This window comes from Falco naumanni, chromosome 4 (genome assembly GCF_017639655.2).
Source record: "Falco naumanni isolate bFalNau1 chromosome 4, bFalNau1.pat, whole genome shotgun sequence".
Lineage (NCBI taxonomy): Eukaryota > Metazoa > Chordata > Aves > Falconiformes > Falconidae > Falco > Falco naumanni.
In genome coordinates this window covers 87,929,888-87,949,267 of record NC_054057.1, presented here as the reverse complement: position 1 = coordinate 87,949,267, position 19,380 = coordinate 87,929,888, and the positions used below count along the sequence as shown (strand labels likewise).

General features: G+C 47.2%; 1 protein-coding gene across 1 annotated transcript in view; it reads right to left on the bottom strand.

Moving 5' to 3' along the window:
• USP31 (ubiquitin specific peptidase 31) overlaps nt 1-19,380 on the bottom strand; it is a 34,343-nt gene that overhangs the window by 8,969 nt on the left and 5,994 nt on the right. The window contains exons 2-15 of the mRNA XM_040590965.1: nt 12,050-12,187; nt 10,887-10,975; nt 9,653-9,745; nt 8,336-8,471; nt 7,681-7,825; nt 6,714-6,897; nt 5,896-6,007; nt 5,196-5,290; nt 4,595-4,672; nt 3,950-4,079; nt 2,489-2,608; nt 2,088-2,313; nt 1,073-1,231; nt 197-349 (exon numbers count right to left, since the gene is read on the bottom strand). Coding sequence (XP_040446899.1) covers nt 197-349; nt 1,073-1,231; nt 2,088-2,313; nt 2,489-2,608; nt 3,950-4,079; nt 4,595-4,672; nt 5,196-5,290; nt 5,896-6,007; nt 6,714-6,897; nt 7,681-7,825; nt 8,336-8,471; nt 9,653-9,745; nt 10,887-10,975; nt 12,050-12,187 — 1,858 coding nt within the window. The remainder of the gene's footprint in view (nt 1-196; nt 350-1,072; nt 1,232-2,087; nt 2,314-2,488; nt 2,609-3,949; nt 4,080-4,594; nt 4,673-5,195; nt 5,291-5,895; nt 6,008-6,713; nt 6,898-7,680; nt 7,826-8,335; nt 8,472-9,652; nt 9,746-10,886; nt 10,976-12,049; nt 12,188-19,380) is intronic.

Here is a 19,380-nt window from a genome sequence, read left to right as displayed (position 1 = left end):
CTCCATCCTTCCACACCAGAGAAAAGGTCACCTGTGCCAGAACCCATCTGCTCCTACCGACACAGTGCCTGCCTCCTCCAACTGCTAGAGTAACTGCCCCTTGTCACTACATATTTTACAGCTGGTTTAGTAGGGATCTTGTAACCGAAAGACTAATGGACCAGTATCCCACACACACTACAGTGTTGATACACACCATCATCTTCACTCCTTTCCCCAGTCAGCTCTACCGATTCCGAGAGCGAAGCTAGAGACGTGCGCCGTGACGATGCTGCCGAGGCAATGCTGGGCTGCTTGCTACCAGGAAGACGGCTAACCCAGTGCTCACAGAGCGAGGAGCTTGTGGAGCCTGCAAGAATCAAGCACAGACATCAGGCCAGTGGCACGCAGCTGTGGAACATGTGAAACCTTGGAAGGCCACTGAGAGTCAGGCACGTACTGCACTGCACTGGCTTCAATAGACACTTAAGAGCCCGGAGCCAGCATCCAGATACTGCTGAGAAAGTAAGCCTTTACTCTTACAAAATAGTTTTGGTCGTAAGTGGAAGACAGAACTACACTTGTCCCAGTATGCTGGGAATCAACAGTATCAGCACAAGAGCATGCAGGCAGAGGGCAGCCCTTGAGCTGCTGCAAAAGCACAGTGCAAGTCCTTTCCTTTAATTCTTCCCCTTCCCAAGGCAAGGCATCAAGCCTACATCTGCCTCCAGCTTACTCTGGGTTCAACCGACACATTCAGCTGCTGGCTGCCTATCCATCAGCACTGCTCAAGGGAATGAGCTAGTCACACTTTTATGTCACAGCTTTGACGAGGGCTGCTCTGAGCAGAATCACTCATGGGGGTGGAGGGGGGCTCCCCCATTGCCACAGCCTCTTTGCCACAACTAGCCTTAAACAGAAGAAGTGGGAGCTTCCCATGGCCTCTGATACACAGCAGCAGACAGACAGGCCTCACCAAGCTCTAGGACAAAAAGTGGGGGCTTAAGCAGAGCTGGGCAGAAAATTCCTCAGGACAAACTATCCATGAGAGAGAAAACCACAACCACACCTTGACAATTCCAGCAGGGCTTACCTGCAACAGAGCTGTTAGCAGACCATGAGGGGATTGCTGTGCGTCTCTGGTAGAAAAGAATATAAGCTGTCTGCTTGCAGACTTCGTTTTCAGAAAGTTGCTGAACATCACTGTCATCAAAGCAGTACCACTGGCCATCAACCGAGTTTTTACAATATGCTGAGAGAAAATATATTGCTGTTAGACTTTCCTCACTCCTGCTGCTCTCGGATTTGCTGTATGATAACTTAAACATGACCTTATCTGCTATGATGGACTTGGAGGATGATGAAAGGAACAGATATATTCACATAACACATTGTTTTCCAGTCTGACTGGCAAGATGGGGGCCTGAGGCCACCAAAATACAATGAACGGCTCGCATCTCAGGATTTTCTTTGTCCAACATTACTGCTAAGAACAGAACACAGAATGGGTGGCTCCATTCACCTCACATTCTGTTCCTTGTGGCAGTCTGCCTCCATTGGTAAATCTCCTCCTGACTGAGCCCACCCAAGACAACACAGTCCAGAAATGTACATCAGAGGGCAAAACCAGACACACACGTTTTTCTGGCTGCTGTGTGAAGTCATACAAGCAGATTCCAAGAACCACAAAGCAACTCCGTATCTGGCTGCTCTGGAAGCTGCTGGAACAATCAAAGAGGAGTTCATAAATTGACTCTGCACAGAGGCAATGTGCAAATGCTTCCTACATATACCAGCCTCTTGCAACTACAGAAGTTCTGTGTTGAGTGACCAGGAGTATTTCTGAAACATGAAAGGCCAGTTACATTACTCTGAAGGGGAAAAAAATAGCAGAGAAAAAAATGTACAGTAAGACATCTGGGGTCAACAGGCATTGTTCCATTCCTCAAAGTCACAAAAGCTACCCCTCCAGTATTACACAGCTAGCTCCTGTTAGTTGGGTTAGGTCCTTTTGTCAAGAAAGATGAGGTTACAGACACTCAATAGAAAAATATCCCCGTTTTCTTTCTGAAAGGATCCAAAATACGTAAATATTGCAGGCTACTTGCCTGTATAGTGTCCCCCTTGCATGGTGCCATGATGATTGCAAACCGCATACAGGTCATAGATATAGTCCTCGGGATCCCTTCCAAGACCGTAAGGCCTCCTCCAGGGTGACCAGTGAGATGGCAGACTCCAGCTGCTCTGACTGCGTTTAACAACATGAGGAGTCATGTCCAAGCCACTCAGGGGGAATTTAACCATGTTTTGAAGTTTCATCCTTCGGTCTCCTTCCTGTGTAAACCAAGAACAGCATAAGCTGCAGTGGCAGCAAGACCACCATGCCTGGGGAAAACAAAAACCCACAGAAGAATGCACAGGACAGAGCAGCTGCTTTGGAAGAAGTGGTCTAGTCAGGTCACTCCCTGGCTGAGAAGCAGTCCTCCAGAAACACTGCAGACATCCTTACCTGTCTAAACCTTTTGAGATGTATGATGAGAACATCAGGTAAGGTCCAGAGGCTTAGTGTGATGCTACCCTGCTGCAGCTGCTTGCAGTGCGGGCATCGCCATGCATCATCTGGGGCAAGCTACAAGGAAAAGGCATGAGTGGGTATTAGTTTTCCTGTTCCAAGGCAGCTTTGACTACACCACTGTTCCTCTGCTGGCCCAGGCCCTGCATTCCATCTGTCTCCAGCATTTATCAAGCTCATTGAAAATGCAAGGTTCCCACTGACACTTTTCAAAATAGTGACAAGCATGTAGACACGTGCACCTCATGCAGGAGGCACTTCTCACTGCAAGACAGAATTCAGCTAGTGCTGTTTGTGCAGAGAAGCTATTCTGACCTTATAAATTCCAATCCCTTTGAAGTGGGAGAGAAGAAAAAACAGGCAAAAAGCAGGCAGGCTTGGCAGCCTGAATAAAAGTACTCTCACAAGAAAACCAGCAACAAAGAAAGAATCAGAACAGGAAGACGACAGGTGTACTTTGAATTTCATCTCTGACACCTTACTGTCCTCTGAAAACCCTCTCCCTCCCTATGTCCCAATGGCACAGACTTACAAACTGCAAAGGTTTTCATTGCCCACCAAGGAGAACATGTCTTTTCAAAGACACAAACACAACATGCTTCCCTCCAAAGCCCAGTGCTCAGAAATCTCAGAAGTTAGAGAGCTTTAAGCTGTCAAGCAATTTCGAACAATTTTTCCCTCACCTCTGAAAGAAGCTACAAGAGAGATTCCAAAATTATTAAAGCTCAAAGGTCCACAGTCCAACTCTAGGACTATCCCATTTTACAGCAGATTAGAGACCTCTGGCAAAGAAATGCAGATTGCTTACAAGTTCCAGGCAAGGGCCAGATCAGACCCATCTCTAGTCTGCCTTGTGGCACACTATTGTTCCTGTCACTTCGACCTCCTCACACCATGAGCAGATCTAGAGGAAGAGAGCAGCCACGCTTCTGGAGAACTGAGCTCAGCAGTCTCTGCACTGCTGTTTGGGGGGGGCCCACTCAGTGGGTCTTGAGCCCACCACACCCCCTGCTCAGCCTTGGAAACATAGACCTACTCCAAGATACATCAGTAAATTCCCATGAAGAAGCCACATTGTTCTAACCCTTTATAATGGATGCCAGAAAAAAAGACATCACTATTTCACAGGGAAGAAACTGCAGAATAGAGGAGTGCGTTCTCATATCAATATCTGGGGGAGCAAAAAAACCAAAAGCAGTACCTCTCAAAACTTTCTCCTCACTGCAGAGAAACTCTGTTAGCAGGACTGGTAACTAGCATTGTGTTACAAATTTATTGTCCTGTATCAACACATCAGTGTTTGCAGAAAACAGCTGTGCTGCTGGGTATGGGAGTTCATGCAGCACATGGACCAGCCAGACCTTCCAGTTCCTGGCTGCTGTATAGTCTTATCCCCACCTGTTCCTCTTTGGTGTACAGTTGGAAACACTGAGATAAAGTGCAAGTCTGAGGTTGATGATGAAGCTCTCTCTGCTGGCGAACGCTTTCAGAGTCTGGAATATACTCCTCTTCTGTATTCACAAACAAGCTGCATCAGGGAGACAACACATTTACCAGCACATCCACCCGCTCCCCATGCTGCCGAGGGGCTTTTCTGAACATACAATCAACAGGTCTTTCCTGGATTTGTCCCATTACATTTGAGCAAGAGCTGACTGGCAAGAGATCCTTGACAGGGCAGCACAGCTAACAGAGGTGTAAACAGCTTCAGTGGGCACCCACTCCAGTTTACCTCAGGCAGAAAAAGCTACTCACTGCCCACAAACTTTCTCACACAAATATGATTTGTGGGGGAAGGAGCCACAGGCAAGATACCTGCTCCATAATGCAAAACCCAGGATAGAGAGAAAAGGATTCCCGACACTGAGCACGTCTAGGGTACCCAGCCCCAGCCTGCCCCTGCGCACAGAGGCCAGGGCAGGGCACAGGGTGGGGTTTCTGATGGGTCTCACATTTGCCAAAGGGTGCACAATTCACACACGCAAGCCACAAGCATCACTCCTGATGGTGAACACACTTGAAGGCTTTCCACTTTATACTTACTAATCTTTAGTTTCTTTGTCCCATTCTACCACTAACTTCACATGAGCAGTTCCCCCCTGTCCACATGACTTCAATGCCCTAGAGAGAGGAGCAGACAGAAGTTAGACCATCTTTCTATCTGAAGCCTACGTTGTCTTTTACATGGATACAGCTTCTCTCCACTAGCCCTTCATCCTTCCTCTGTTCCCACACAGCTCAAGTGTGCAAAGGAGTAAAAGGAATTCATACAGCAAAGAGCATGGCAAAATTGGCAAACTGCATTTATTAAGTACATTAGTTCTGTAATTAAACCTACACTTATTTACAGAACAGACATCTACAAAGATTTCTAAAGAATAACAGTCACACAAAAAAGAGGGGGAGGAGTAATGAAGTAATACTTTCATTCTGTTCTCCATTTCCAAGAAGGACATACTCCAGATGGCATGACACACAACTGAGCAATCCTCACACAGCTTCTTGCGGACAGTCGTTTCCCTGCTCCTTAGGCCCGTAAAGTCCATTCCACACACCCACACCAAGACTGTCCCTTTCTGCATGGCTACACAGAGGTCCCAGCTGACAAACTTCTCTCTACTCCTGGGAAGGATGACCAGCTCACCTTTCCACTGTTGGATGGCAGAGGGGTCGCTCCTCCTGAGGTAGCAAGTACGTTATGCCCACAACACTGACCACTCGCAAACTGAAGGGGCAAACCTGCGACAGAGAGTAGAAGCCATGTCAACAATTCAAACCAACTTACCTGTGTGCAAACCTGCTCTCAGTACCAGTCAAAACATACTTTACCATAGAATGTGCGTTTTACATGAGAAAGCAAATGCACAAGGTCTCAAATATGCCTACAAGCAACAGCTAAGAGAGGTGTGAGGTACAGCAACTGAGGCTTTGTACCCAACAAGTCTTCTATGGTGACACCCCTCTTCACCCCTCTGCTCTCAGAGGGAGATCTCATCAGAAACACACAGTCACTAAGCAAATGTTTCATCTTTGCTTTTAGGTAAACACCACCAAACCGTGGATTTCCAGTGCAGCAATAACCTCTCAAGTATTTACTGGAAGCAAGGAAATGAAGCATGCGATTTCTTCACCTGACCAGTCTAATCTTACTTGTACCTTTCAGCAAGTAGACAAAAGCACCAAGGATGCAGAATACCAGACTTGGACATTATTGCACAAAGAAATATTGGGAAGCCATCAGTTCAGCATGTGCAGCATGTTTATCACTCCAAGTAACTGGCTTCCCCTTTAGCTCACATCCCACAAAGCTGGAAGTCTCAGAACAGACAAACCATTTGCCTCACCTGCATGCAGGCTGCAGGCCGCAGGAAATACTGCATCTTCTCCAGAATTTCCTTCTGCAGAATATCCCAAGCAATTGTTTTTTCCAAATGCAACACAAAGGGCAAGCCAAACCTACAGGAAGGAGAAGCATTGGAAAGAGCAATTAAAAGATTACTCTGTTCATAAGTAAGATCCTGACTCTGACAGTGTCACCCTCCTCACATGACACCTATGGAGCTTGGCATGCTTTGGATGAAACTCCCCAGAAACAAGGCATTTAAAAACTTGTCTCCAGAGGAGAGATGCTTCAAGGAAATGTTGTTACTGCTGCCCATGCGGAGGGTTCTTGTTAAGGGGCTGCATCCCTGGTCTGTCCTTCAGCAGCTTGCTTCAGGCTCCAAAGCTTTGTGACCTCTGGTATAACTTTTTGTGAAACAAACTTCAGCAGCTGCGACAGGTCTCAGTGTGGCTGGTACAAATGCCTTTGCCACTTCCCACCCTCCCTGTTTGCACTCCAAGTAAAAATATGTCACAGGATCTGGTCAGGCATGCTTGCTGCTCTCTGAAACCAGAGAGCTCCATAGAGCTGATATGTCCTTCCAACTGGTCTGAATCCACCACTTTCTAGTAACACTTAACTAGTTGAAGTTCACTGAAATTAGGAATATTTTGCTGCATTCATTAATGTTTCTTGATCAATGTGTTCTTTAGCACCTAATACAAGCTAGGAACGCAAGCTGTTGCTCCTTCACTTTGTGTTTTCACTACACTGAGTAAAACCCAGGTCAATTAAGGAAGCAGCCAGAAAAGTAACTCTGACTGTGAAGTAGCCAGTCACCTTTTGCTCTGCTGTCCAGTGCACGCTCTGTTACACACCAGCAAGACAATCTTGTCATTCGTTGCTGGTTTAGTAGAGGACTGTTCCAGTTTTTCAGACTTCACTGTTCCTTGAGAGTAAGATATTGTTCGGGAGTGCTCAGTGCCACATTTCAAGTTATTCAGGTTATTGTTCACATGTATTCCTGAAAAATTAGGAGAAAGGAAACATTTTGTTATGTCATTTGCTTTGAGTGCCCTGATGCCCCCTCAAGAAACCCTCCTTCGGCTGCAGAGGAGCAGGTCACTATGGAATCAGGACCATTTTTATGACTCATATGAAGGCTTCAAAGAGCAATTACTTTTCATAGTGACTATTTCTTTACAGAAAGAAATTATACGCAAGTGCTCACCTAACTGATTTTTCACAGCAATTTGTACAAGCACTCACAGCTTTGTATGCCTGCCAGAAAAGCTAAAGTGACAGAAACCCAACTTGTTACTTCCAATAATAAAATTTGCGTTTGATGATGCTCCATCTACCCAGGATGCAATTATTCCCTTTCACTGAGAAGGAGACGCAGAGAAGCTGAGGGTTCTGAGCTTTGAAAGAGAAAGTGTTTGTTCATTCCTGAGACTGTTTATTCATCACTGGCAATCTGATTTTAAATAACACAATTTTGTGGCTTCACCAGTCCCCAGCAGGTCTTTAAATTAAGCCCGACAACAGATTTCACATTAAGCTAGCCTGGCCTGCAGAATCAGCCCTGAGAAGAGGAAGAAAGGAATGTACATCACTTCTTGATAACCTGCTGGCTGACAACACCATTAAGTCTGCTAAAACGTGTCTGGACAAAGTCAGAGTTGAAATCAATACACCAGAACATCAACTACTTGTGGGACTTTTACTCTCAAGTATACCCTTTCCCAAAACAAGCCTCCCTCACCTAGTCACCTGAGGTGGGCATTAAGCAGAGTTATCAACTTACCTCTCTGACTGAGGATACCCTCAGGCCTAAATATCTCTGGGGTCTCAAAGGCAAAAATGCAATCGCTTTCATGAATGGTGTCCAGGTCATCAGTATCACAGAAGGAACGATGAAAACCATCATAGTACATCTCCGTCAGCACGATCTAGAGTCAGCAGAAGCAACCCAGAATCCATTAAACCACCTGTGCTTCGTCCAGCTGAGCTGCCCTGCCTCTCAACAGGGGTTTTCCTGCTAAGGGTTTAGCATTCCTCAAAACATCCTGGAATTGGCCAGGAGCAAGGAAGAGGGAAAAGGACTGCCATAAAAGAGAAGCTGGGGTAAAGGCAGCACATGGAGAGGTTTTGGTGGGATCTGACAGCTTTCCTGAAGCTCTTCCTACAGAGGAACTCCCCATAGGCGCCAAGTTTCCTTGCTGCCAGCATGCACAAATCACTGTGTGATCACGCAGAAGGTCTGCACACGCCACTGATAGCTATCCCAACATCCCTAGGTTTCAAAAAGCCAATGCACAGGGAAAACATGATCTTTTTGGTTCCTCCATTCAGTCATGGGCAGCAAATTTCAATTCCTACATATTCAGCATAGAACAAAAGCCTCCGTGCTCCCTCCGGCTGAAGGGAGGGCACACGGGTGATGAGACAAGCCCCATTACCTGCTCTGTGGGTATCTTCGTTTCTGAGGAGACAGCTTCCCGCAGCCTGGCCACCGTTCCAGAGATGGGCACTGCCACTCCGATGCGCATGCAGTGAGAGCACTTGCCCTGGTACACCACGGTGACGTAGAGCGGCCTGCAGACAGCACAGGAGGCACTGCTGGGGCTGGCCTCAGCACTTCTGGGCAGCACCTCACCCAGGGCCAGCCCAGCCTGGGTGCATCCAGCCTGCCCATAAGCTACAGGGCCCTCCAGGCAGTCTGGATCCACCTCACACCGGAGTTATGCTCGGCCGCAGCCAGACAGGTATGTTTGATTTCCAAAGACTCCTTTCCTACTACATTGACTGGTGATACTTACTCCTGCAAGCAGAATGTTGTCTCAAAAAAAGCCCCACAAAGTTAAAAGTGAAACTGTTTATGACAAAGCAATCATAATTTTCCAACAAGGATCTAGTAATGCAGCTTAGGACAGTGCAAGGCAACACCTTAACACACTCAGAGAGCTGCTGCTGGGAACAGCTGCTCCACATTGCCTCTCACCACTCAGCCCTGCCTCCAACAGCAGCCAGCAGCACTATCTTGGGATGAGTGGGGCAGCTAGCCAACCAGGGACATCTTCTCAGGAAAGCCCACTCAGTCTCCATTCTGTCATGGAGCAGGGACTTCTGCACCAAATGTGACAGTTACAACTACTATGGCCTTTCATTACTTTGTTCCATTCCCTCTTGAACCCATACAAGTTTTCTGCCTCCAAAATATCACGTGAAGGAGTTGCTTACGCATACAATGGGTAGTTTTGCTGTGCATCTTTATCTTCGCTCTCAACTTTTTATCTGGATTTTTTTTTTTCCTCCCTGGAGCTTTTTTCTTTATTGGCAACAGCTGTCTTTCAATAAAGCAAAACATTTTGCAGGAAAGCTTTTAACTTCACTTTTTGAAATTGGAGTAATCAGTGAGACTGTTCTAAAGAAAGTAAAAAAAAAAAAGAAAAGTGTTTCATCCTTTTCCCCTTTTCAATTTAATGCTATAAATTAAGTCAAAAGCAAAATATTTTGGTTACCTGAATCAAAGATATTTTTTCCCAAAAAAATTAATTCTATAGGAAGTTAAAGGTGGGGGTGGAGGGCCATTCTGAATCAAGTAAAAGGCTCAATTTACCTGCAAAGGAAAAAATTAAATCCCCATATGGTCCTATCTATCTTTTTTAAAGACTTACCAGAGAAATTTTGCTGACATCTCTCTTCCTTCTGTAGCAAACTAAATAACACTATATGCATGGGAAACAGCGAACATTTAGTTCAAGACAGTTACATACCGTGTATGGGGCAAAGGAATCGGCAGAGAGATGCAGAGAAAAGGGTCAAAGGTGTTACTCTGCTTCTGGCAATGAGGGCAAGTCAGAGAGGACCTAGTACAAATATCAATAATAGGGCAGAGTTATACCTCATTTCATCAGGAACGGATACATCAAATCACAAACAACAGCCTCTGTATGTCAATCTGACTGCCCCTTTCCACTGTTCTTTCTCCATACAAAGCAGCTCTGCACAGAGGCTGTATAGACATAGCTGCTGCAAATGATGGGCTCCTAATTTCTAGATCCTTTTAAAGTAATTAGTCTCAAAGTTCATTACAGGGCATATCAGGAAAAGATTTCACTCCAGTCACTGAATATGACTTTTAATAAACATCACTACAAAATTAATAATTCACCAAAAGTAGCTCCAACATGAAAGGCCTGGAAGGGTATTGTCTTTGAAGAAAAGTGACAGGAACGAGATGGCAACAGTCAGCACTGCAGGTGCACAGATCTCTTACTCGGAAGAGGAAAAACTCCAGACAATACTTCTCTCACATTTAGAATTAACCTGCGACCTTACACTGGCTTCACATTTTATACCAGGCTTAAGGTTTCTCCTTTGCAAGGGAAGCTTTGGCAAATACTGTGGAGAAAGCCCAGCAATTAAAATTCTTATAGCAGCACAGATACAAGCCATCGAGGAACACTGGAAACTAGGTTGTCTTCTTGTGTTAGTTCTGAAATTAGAAAGCTCACTTCCTGAGAAGCATGGGAAACTCATGGGAAAACCCTGAAGGGGCAGTGAAAGATTCAGCTCAGAATTCCCAAGCACCAGATAACAGGAACTCTGCATGATGCCTGGGATCTGTAACTCCCCAGCAGCCTCCAGGCACCTCCAGATCTTGCCACAGGCTCTTGCCTCTCAGCAGCCAGGGTAAAGCCTCGCAGAACTGCGCTGTCCTTAGCATTTACTCCACTGAGCACTGGCTTGCTTTCAGGATGCATCAGGGCAGATGAAGAAGTGGTACGTACTGTAGATTTTCACAGACTATACCAAAGCTGAAGTAGTGCAATTCTTTTACTCCTCTGGAGCAAGATCTTAGTTCAGATTTCATTTAGCAGGAATTCAGAAACAGCTGTTAACACAATGACACCAGTCTCAACTGTACTGGGAGCTAGTGTTAGGGTAGAATTATACGGGAGTCACCAATGCATGCAATAATGCCTCAGAATTTATGAAATATCATACCTGTACTGGGCTTGAAAGAGTTCCTGCACAAAAGTACTACTGATTGGAAAGGCTGGTCCCTCGAGCAGCACATCATCTTCCAACGGTGGCTAAAAGAGAAGAATAAACCCTAGAAGCACACCCAGGCGTGCAGATGCACCATACCAAATAGCTCCAGTACCCCTAGTCAAATCTGGGCCCTCCTTGCCCAAAACCACCAGAAAAACGTCACAAGATCTTTAAATAACAAGTGTGCTCTGCTCACACTGGTGGTTATGCAGGAATGTGAAGTAGCTGGGGCAGTCCAAGGAAAGGCATGGATCTCACACCAGACATATGCCTGGCAGCCCTTCCCCTATAATGCCTCCCAGCTCTTGCAGAGTGGTATGTGACCATTCACAAGTGATGATACTGGGGAGCAGTCCTGGTTTCAGCTGGGATCAAGTTAATTTTCTTCCTAGTAGCTGGTACAGTGTTGTGGGTTGCATTTAGTACGAGAATAATGTTGACAACACACTGATGTTTTAGTTGTTGCTGGGTAGTGCTTACCCTGAGCCAAGGACTTTTCTGTTTCCCATGCTCTGCCAGTGACGAGGTGCACAAGAAGCCAGGAGGGAGCATAGCCAGGACAGCCGACCTGAACTAGCCAAAGGGATACTCCATACCATAGAACATCATACTGAATATAGAAACTGGGGGGAGTTGGCCAGGGGCCACCGATCATTGCTCAGAGAGTGGCTGGGCATCAGTCAGCAGGCGGTAAGCAATTGTATTGTGCATCACTTGTTCTTCTTGGGTTTTACTCCTCTCTCTTTCTTGTCTCCCTTTTCATTATTATTATTATTATAATTATTTCAGTTATTAAACTGTTTTTATATCAACCCACAGGTTTTACCTTCTTTCTGATTCTCCTCCCCATCCTACCAGGGCAGGGGGTGAGCGAGCAGCTGCGTGGTGCTTAGTTGCCAGCTGGGGTTAAACCACAACAGGAACACTTGCCACAGATTAGTGAAATGGCTAGTTACATTCACAGGGCCAGAAATAAGCAGTATTTTAATTCAAGCTTTCTTTCAATCTGAATTACTGGGAGTTGAGAAGCCAATAGGGAGAACCTATTTAAAATGAAAGACTGTATGCAAAGCTACAGCTACTCTCCCATGTTGGCTCGCAGCAAAATCCTTTACCTTGAGTTGAGGCATGCCACTGTAATTCACTGCATTGTTCAGATCTTCGTGGACTCTGTCTAGAAGCCAAAGCAGGAATTCCTGTGCATCGTGCTGGGCATTCCCACGGTACTGCATAGCGTTCTTGGACACAATGTTCTGTGGAGAGACAGAGATGGTGTATAGCAAAAGCAAAAGAACAAGCTCTTCCTAAAAAGGGGCAGTGGCATGGGCAGAGACCAGGCTGCACCTGAAGGGCAAGAGCCATGCGGGAAAGCTGCAGCAGACCAGCTGCCCTGAGGAGCACCAAGAGGGCCCAGGCAGGCTGCACACGCGCACAGTGCCAGAGCTCCTCCATTCCTCTAATCAGACTTTACAACAGATTTGAGAAATGAGGTTGGGCTGCTCGCTTTATCCCTCTAGAAAATGGGGTCACCAGAAGAGGTGGGGGTGGTGATGAAAAAGACAGGAAAGGACTGATAAACATATACTCTCTATCCGCTACAATCTGTCCACCTGCCTCAAGGCAGCAAAATAAGGGAAAACAGAAATAATCTGCTCTCATTACATATGTGCAAGCCCTTCTGACAACAGATTTACTGTCCTCACCTGCACAGGCACCAGCACCCTCCTGTGTAAAATATGTAAGCACAGTTCTAAACAAATGAGTGGTCCACACTGAACACCCACCTCTGCACCACACAGCTGGGAGCCCAGCACACCCCTGCTCAGTGCTCAATGTAACATGAGCAGCTTGGGATGCTGCTGCGAGCCAATTTATTGGCGATAAAAATCTGAAGTAGTCTGTAGGGACTCAAAGATTAAAGGGGACCAAACAGCCTTCCCCACTCCTAGTTCCCATTAAGCAAAACAAGATCCATTGGCAGGAAAAAGTAACAAAACATGGTCCGAAAAATGATCTTAAGCCTCTTCAGGTATCAGCCTGATACTGAGAACCCTCCCTCAGCAGAAAGCCTAGTGAATTATTAGTGTTGCACCATATGAAATTTAATACTAACCCATGAAAATACAGTGAACTTACTTGCAGATCTGGTGTGATACCTAAACACCCAACACGCACCCAGCAGGTATCAGGACAAGATGGCAATGATCTAGAGAAACCTAGTTTAGCTGTGCTAGAAACCCACCACCCAAGACACACCCTTGTCATTTACCAGCTGACATTGTGTGGCCTCAACCACAGATGGTCTCATAACCAGAGCTCTCCTTCACATCGCTAAACATCCTTCAGCTGAATACTGCAGCACGGGGTCCCACTCCCACCAACTTTATTACAATTCCTGGCATTATACTTCTCCCATTAGATTTACGAGACACTAGTTTCTTGATCAGACCACAATGCATTCTTTTATTTTTAAGAAAGCTTCATGCTGACCCATCTTAAGGCGCTCACAAGGCAGCTCCTCACTGTTAGATAGCAGCAGGGCCCAGCAGCAGGTCTCGAGCTGCTCTGCAGACCCAGGCCCTGCCTCGAGCTGGGGTGTTGGGGCTGGTCACCCTTCCAGCCCCATGACACCATGACTGGAGTTTGTGGTCCCAGCTAACAGTCAGCCATTGCTCACAGGATTTAGTGGCTCACCTAGAATTAGGAAAAATTAATGTTCCAAAATATCCAAAAAATCTGTAGCAAGGAGAGAAGGCTGGTATTCACAGAACTTGTGTTCAGCTGAACGCACCCAGACAATGGTGGAGGGAAGAATTTAAGACGTGAATGTGGAGACTTCCTTTGCAAATGTTACCTTTATTCAAAAAAATTACACTGAAAATTAAATTTAGCCCTTAAATTGCTGTCAGGTTCCAAACTGAAAAATCAGTCGCTGAAGTGTGAAGCAGAGATTTTAGTCCAGTCTTAAGTGGTTATCTCGCTACACCTTTTCCTCTACAATTGCTGTCCATGCCTTCACAGCAACACACTTGCCTTCTAACAGCCACATTCATCCTTCCCATCCCCTCCTGCACTCAGCTCAGCACACCAAGGTGACAATGTCTAGTACCGCCATGGAGGGAGGAGGGCTCCAAAGGCAGTGCAGGTTGCAGCAAGACCAAGCTCATTCTCAGCAGCAAGTTGACCAAAGAGGGTCAAGAGAAAGAGAAGTGCTGAAACACACACCCCCCCACCCCAGCAGTCTACGGTCCTATCTGCACTAAGATGACAAGGTATGATATCATCAGGCCAGCATTAATGCTTTTTAGCTAGCATGTTAAGAGGCAGCTGCCTTATCTGGTCTAGTGTTTTCATCAAGTTAGCCAACAGGGTTACTACTAAGTCCTAGTGTAGACAGAGTTGAAGATAAAAGGGTCTTTAGTATTACTAGGAGGAAGCGGATCTGGTATTTCAACTAAAAAAGGGGGCGGGTGGGGGTGTGCGTGCCTGTATGGAAACAGACATAAGTACTTCAGGACTTCGGGAATCCAGGTTAGTATTTCTTATCGCCTCTCTCCGAGTGTCACCAGCACATCACTCCCGCCTAGACCCTCACTGACTTCTAATGACGTGCATTCCTGGTGATATGTAGTCCTACAGCAAGCTGCACAAGCCCATAATGCCCCACTGCAGAGCGATCCCCAGGGATTCAGAGCAACCACATGCCTTGGGCTGTATATGTGTCATTCCTCATCTCAGAATCATCTCCATGATAACTGTTCTGGTTTCCTCAACACTCTTGCAGCCTGAGTGGACCAAGGATAAAGAGCTGCCTGTGGAAACAGATCACAAGATGTTGGAAGTGATTCAGGAAGCACTACAAAATATCAGATGCAATTCCCTCACAAGAGGCTCCGCTACAAAAACACTCCAGCAATAGCAGCGTGTTCCCAACGTTACTCATGCTTCCTGCCATCGCTGCTACAAGTGGATTTGTTATTCCTTAAACCTCTGCATCTGCTGCTCTGTGAAATGTTATGTGCCTTCCTCCCGACACACTCTGAGATGCTGGGGCAGCAAAGCAATACGAGACAGGCAAGGTGTAAAGGAGGAGCAACACATGGTGCAGAACAATTAGTAAAGAAGCACAATTACATCCAAATGAGAGATAAAGGTACAGAGTCAAACAATTCAACAGTTTGAGAAAAATACCAGGAACTCCTCCTAAAGGGCAGCCCCCACTCAACTAGATGGCTCGGCAATCAAATACAGCCCCACATGCTTCCCCCTGTCTCCAAAGGCAGCCCTCTGGCTCTGGCTGAGGGCAGTGGGGTGTACGAACAGGTGGCAGGGTCCCTGCAAGCCCTGTGCCACAGACGGGGGACTGCAACCTCTCAGCAAGGCAGACCAGCAGTTCCTGAAGAGCTCCAATAACAATTGATGAGCAAAAGGACAAAGAGAGCATGTATCTCATCACAAAGTACAGTCCACCCCGAACCTCTTTATTTATTTCCTGAGACTGGCGTTCCAGCTTGTCAGGGGCAGAGCTACCACCCAGGGGACGTGGGGTTGCTGCCCTGGCTGTGGAGCGTGTGCCAGGCTCCCCGCAGCCCACAGGGCTAAGGTAGCTCAACTTGGTCTGTAACACTGCAGCCCAGGTGACACCTATGCAGCACAGGCAGCAACCTCAGTTTAGACCAGGCCACAACTGCAACACCCCTTCCCCAAGATACCTGCTCATGCTGCAGAAAGATTACTTTACACAAAGACAGGTACAAGTCAAAACAACCTCAAACTTTCTCTCCTCTTTCGCTTATCAAAAGAAAACAACACCTCATTTTGCTGATCCTGCTTACACTGAACCCACTGCAGTAATGCAACAGCCATTGCAACTGGCTGCAGATACAGAGTTAAACAGCAATGGGTTTAAAAAACACGTAAAAACACATTAAACCCACCACATTTACCAACCCCCCATAGCCTTTAATCCCCTGCCCCTAATCTGGCTCTGTTGTAAGAATAGGTGGCACATCTGAACAGACTTCATCCATCACCAGAAGGTATTAAGAATGAGTCAGGAACAATTCTGGTGCAGCTGTTTCAGATGTGAGACACCGGAGTACAGACCCTGAAGCTCCCTCCCAACAACATTCCATGATTGTACAGCCATGCACCTCAAGCCCCTTTCCTCATCTCAGCCCCTAAGAGTCTGGCAGAAAAAGGAATGAATCTTCCCTTTCCCCAGATGTGCGAGCACCAGCACTCAGGCACCCTGAATGGAAGTGGCACCATCAGAAGAGATAAGAGGGGAGAAATCATAATTTCATATTGATTGCATACACTTATCTAACCCCCTAATGCAGGCACCCTATAACCAAACAGGTCCCTGTCCATCTATAAAGCAGATTTACAGCAAAGACGCATTATCATTTTTATCAGCCCACTGAAAGTTTAATAATCATTCATCTACTGCTCTAAATAGATGCAATAAATAAATCCAAACATAGCTGAACTACTGGCATCTCCTTTGGTGCTGTTATTGTTCCAGATCACAAAGACAACTAAAGGAAAAATGTCAGTCTATTTTCCAGTGTGCCTTTTGTAGGAAGCAGCTGTGGAAAGGTTTTTGTACATGAGCGGAGGAAGCCAGCTCATTAGAGACCTGACACAATGCCACACGTGAGCAGGAAAGAAAGGCTATTCTTTATCTTTCATTGAACATCATCAAGTTACGCTCAGATTATTTTTTATTTTCTTTTATAAACCCACAGATGTAATTCTGTGTTTGGGCAACTTCTACAGCAGACATCTCATGAAGAGCATTCATCTACATTACTCCCTCTGCTCACACACAAAACCAGCAATTTCTGCTCTCTGAAGCGACATGTTCTTTCCTGGGAAAAGCAGTACTTGGGGAAACAGCACAGTTCAGACCTTCTGTTCTTCCCTAGGCCAGGGACAAAGCCAAGGCCAGCAGCGACCCTTCGCCCAGCTGAAAGTGCCAGTAGGGACCATTACGCTCTTTCCTGGCCAGGGCCCTGCCACCAGCTGTTGCCAGCAGACCCACACAGCTTCCAGCACTCAGGACATGTCTGCTCAGCTGCTGCAGCCTGTGAACAACAACAACAACAAAAAAAAAAAAAAAAAAAGCACGAAAACCAGGGAGACTCAGTGCAACAAGCCTCTCCCCCTGCCACAGAGGCTTACAGCGATGGCAGCTGCCTTGCAGCAACACGCAAAGCGCTGGCACAGCAGGGGGCCCGGCAACCCACCCACTGCCAGGAGCAGGGATCTGGTGGCAGAAAGCATCCGCAGCATTTCCCTGGGTGCGTGGGGCCCTGCATCGCTGCAGAGACACAGCTGGGCTCACAGGCCCCCGAGCTCAGTACCAGCCCTGGGGCTCACTTTTCTGCCTCCTGCCCAGCACCGAGGACAAGGTGCTGGTCCAGCCCAGGACAGAAGAGATGTCCACTGGCTGAGCTTTACCACAGCTCACTAAACAGAGGAAAAAGGGAGTTTTGAAGACAGCAGGTCTGCCAAAGCAGCCAGGGCAGGATAAAACAGCCTGTGGGGTATCCCCAAGATGCTGGGGGCTCTGAAGGCAGCACCCCACAGGAGAGCACGGCAGCTCTGTGGGCAGCCAGCCATCCTCAAGGCTGGTGCAGAACAGCCCCCTGCACAGCCAGGCCCTTGCCAGCCGCAGAGGGGGAAATAAGCATAGCCACTTATTATTACACTTCCAAAAAGTAAAAACAAAAGGAGCACAGCAGAGTGCAGCATGCCAGGACCAGAGGGGATTCTCCACCACATTTAACAAGCCCAAACAAGAAGCATAACCCCACCAACCCCTGCTTCACACCTGTCTCATGCTAGCAGCTACTCCCACCCTTCCAGGCTGAAGCCTTAACTAATGCTGATTAACCACCTTTCTTCAACACGTAAGGAGAAAGCGAAATTTGTCAAGACAACACCTTGCAGGGGTGCTGTGCGCACATGCAGTACTCCCTCCTCTGCTCTGGCAGAGCTGCCGGCAGCTCCCCAAGACAGCAGAGCACAGAGGGAGCGGGCAGAGGGCTCACAGCCAGCACCCCTCAGCCACCTCTCCCATGTGGGAAAGGGACCAGGACACAGAGATGGGTTGTTGAGTGCTGCATTCCCAAATAGGCACGCGCCTTCCCAGGCTCTTCACAGGAACACAGTCACACTGGCTGGAAGGCACCACTGGGAGTTGGTGCTGACTGCTGGGAGAATTCATCCTTATAAATAGCAGAAATCCGATTTTGTTCTACAAAAAGACCTTATTTTCTTGCTATGCTAGCAGACTGATCAGTGGGATTCAAAAGAGCAAGGGATTAAAGAGCAGGGGAATATCATAAGTATGAAGCAGAGTCAAGAAAAGCTGCTGTAAGGGACAGACTCGAGGGCTGGGCTTGGGAGCCTGAGGAGCTCGCGCTCCAGCTGCACACCCATACCTCTCCCGCTCTCTCCCGGTTTTGCCTCAGGACCCAAGTCAGAGCATGGGCCCCTGAGACAGGGATCTGATCACTAAAGCTCAGACGAGCCTCCCTGTGCACTTCAAGGATGCTGCAAAACAAACATTAATTCCACTGACTCAATGACATGCAAAAGAGTTCATTAAAACAGTGCTCTGCAGCAGTCATGCGTTCAAATGGAAGCACAAAACTTGTTTACTCTCAATCAAGTGTGGCCATTTATAAATGCTGGTGTGTAAAGTGGGGCACAGAGCAACGCTCAGATCCAATTAAGCTGCCTAAGAACAAGCATTCCCTCACCCCTTCCATGCATTGCCAGACATGACATGGTTTTCATACTTTCCCCATTTGTAATTCTGTGGGAGCAGTGCAGAAATAAGGACCTTGGATCTCAGAAGACAGAGAACATGTTTTAGCAACAATGCACAGTCGCCCTTCCAGTCCCACGGAGGGTCCATCCAGCCATCAGTCCCCAGGGCCGCCTCGCAGCGAGGCAGAGCTGCTCTACCTTGGGGTCTCTTCCCCTGCCTCCCCCTCGCCCTTCCCTCTGCTCACCTCCTGGACTTCTGGAGGTAAGCAGCCACACCACTTCTGCTTCCCCCCACCAGCAGAATCCCCTCAGCAAACCAGCATCTGACCTCCAGACTGCAGCTCGGCGCTCTGCTCCCCCGGCCTTCTGGTGTACTGACTCAGATGCAAGTTTTAAGTATAACCCAGAAATCCCCAGAAAAGCCTTTGGATTTGTCATGTAGATCAGACTACTATGTTAAGGCAACCAGGATCTTGCTGCAGCAAACCCTTTACTGTGGGGTTGGGGGGGGGGGGGGGGGGGGGGGGGGGGGGGGGGCGGGGCAGGGTGGCCGTGGTGACACAGTAAAGAAATTGTAAGGAAACATACACAAAGAAAAAAGCAAAAGTAAAAAAAACCAAAACACACACACACAATAATGTACTTGCATCTTATTGATCATTAA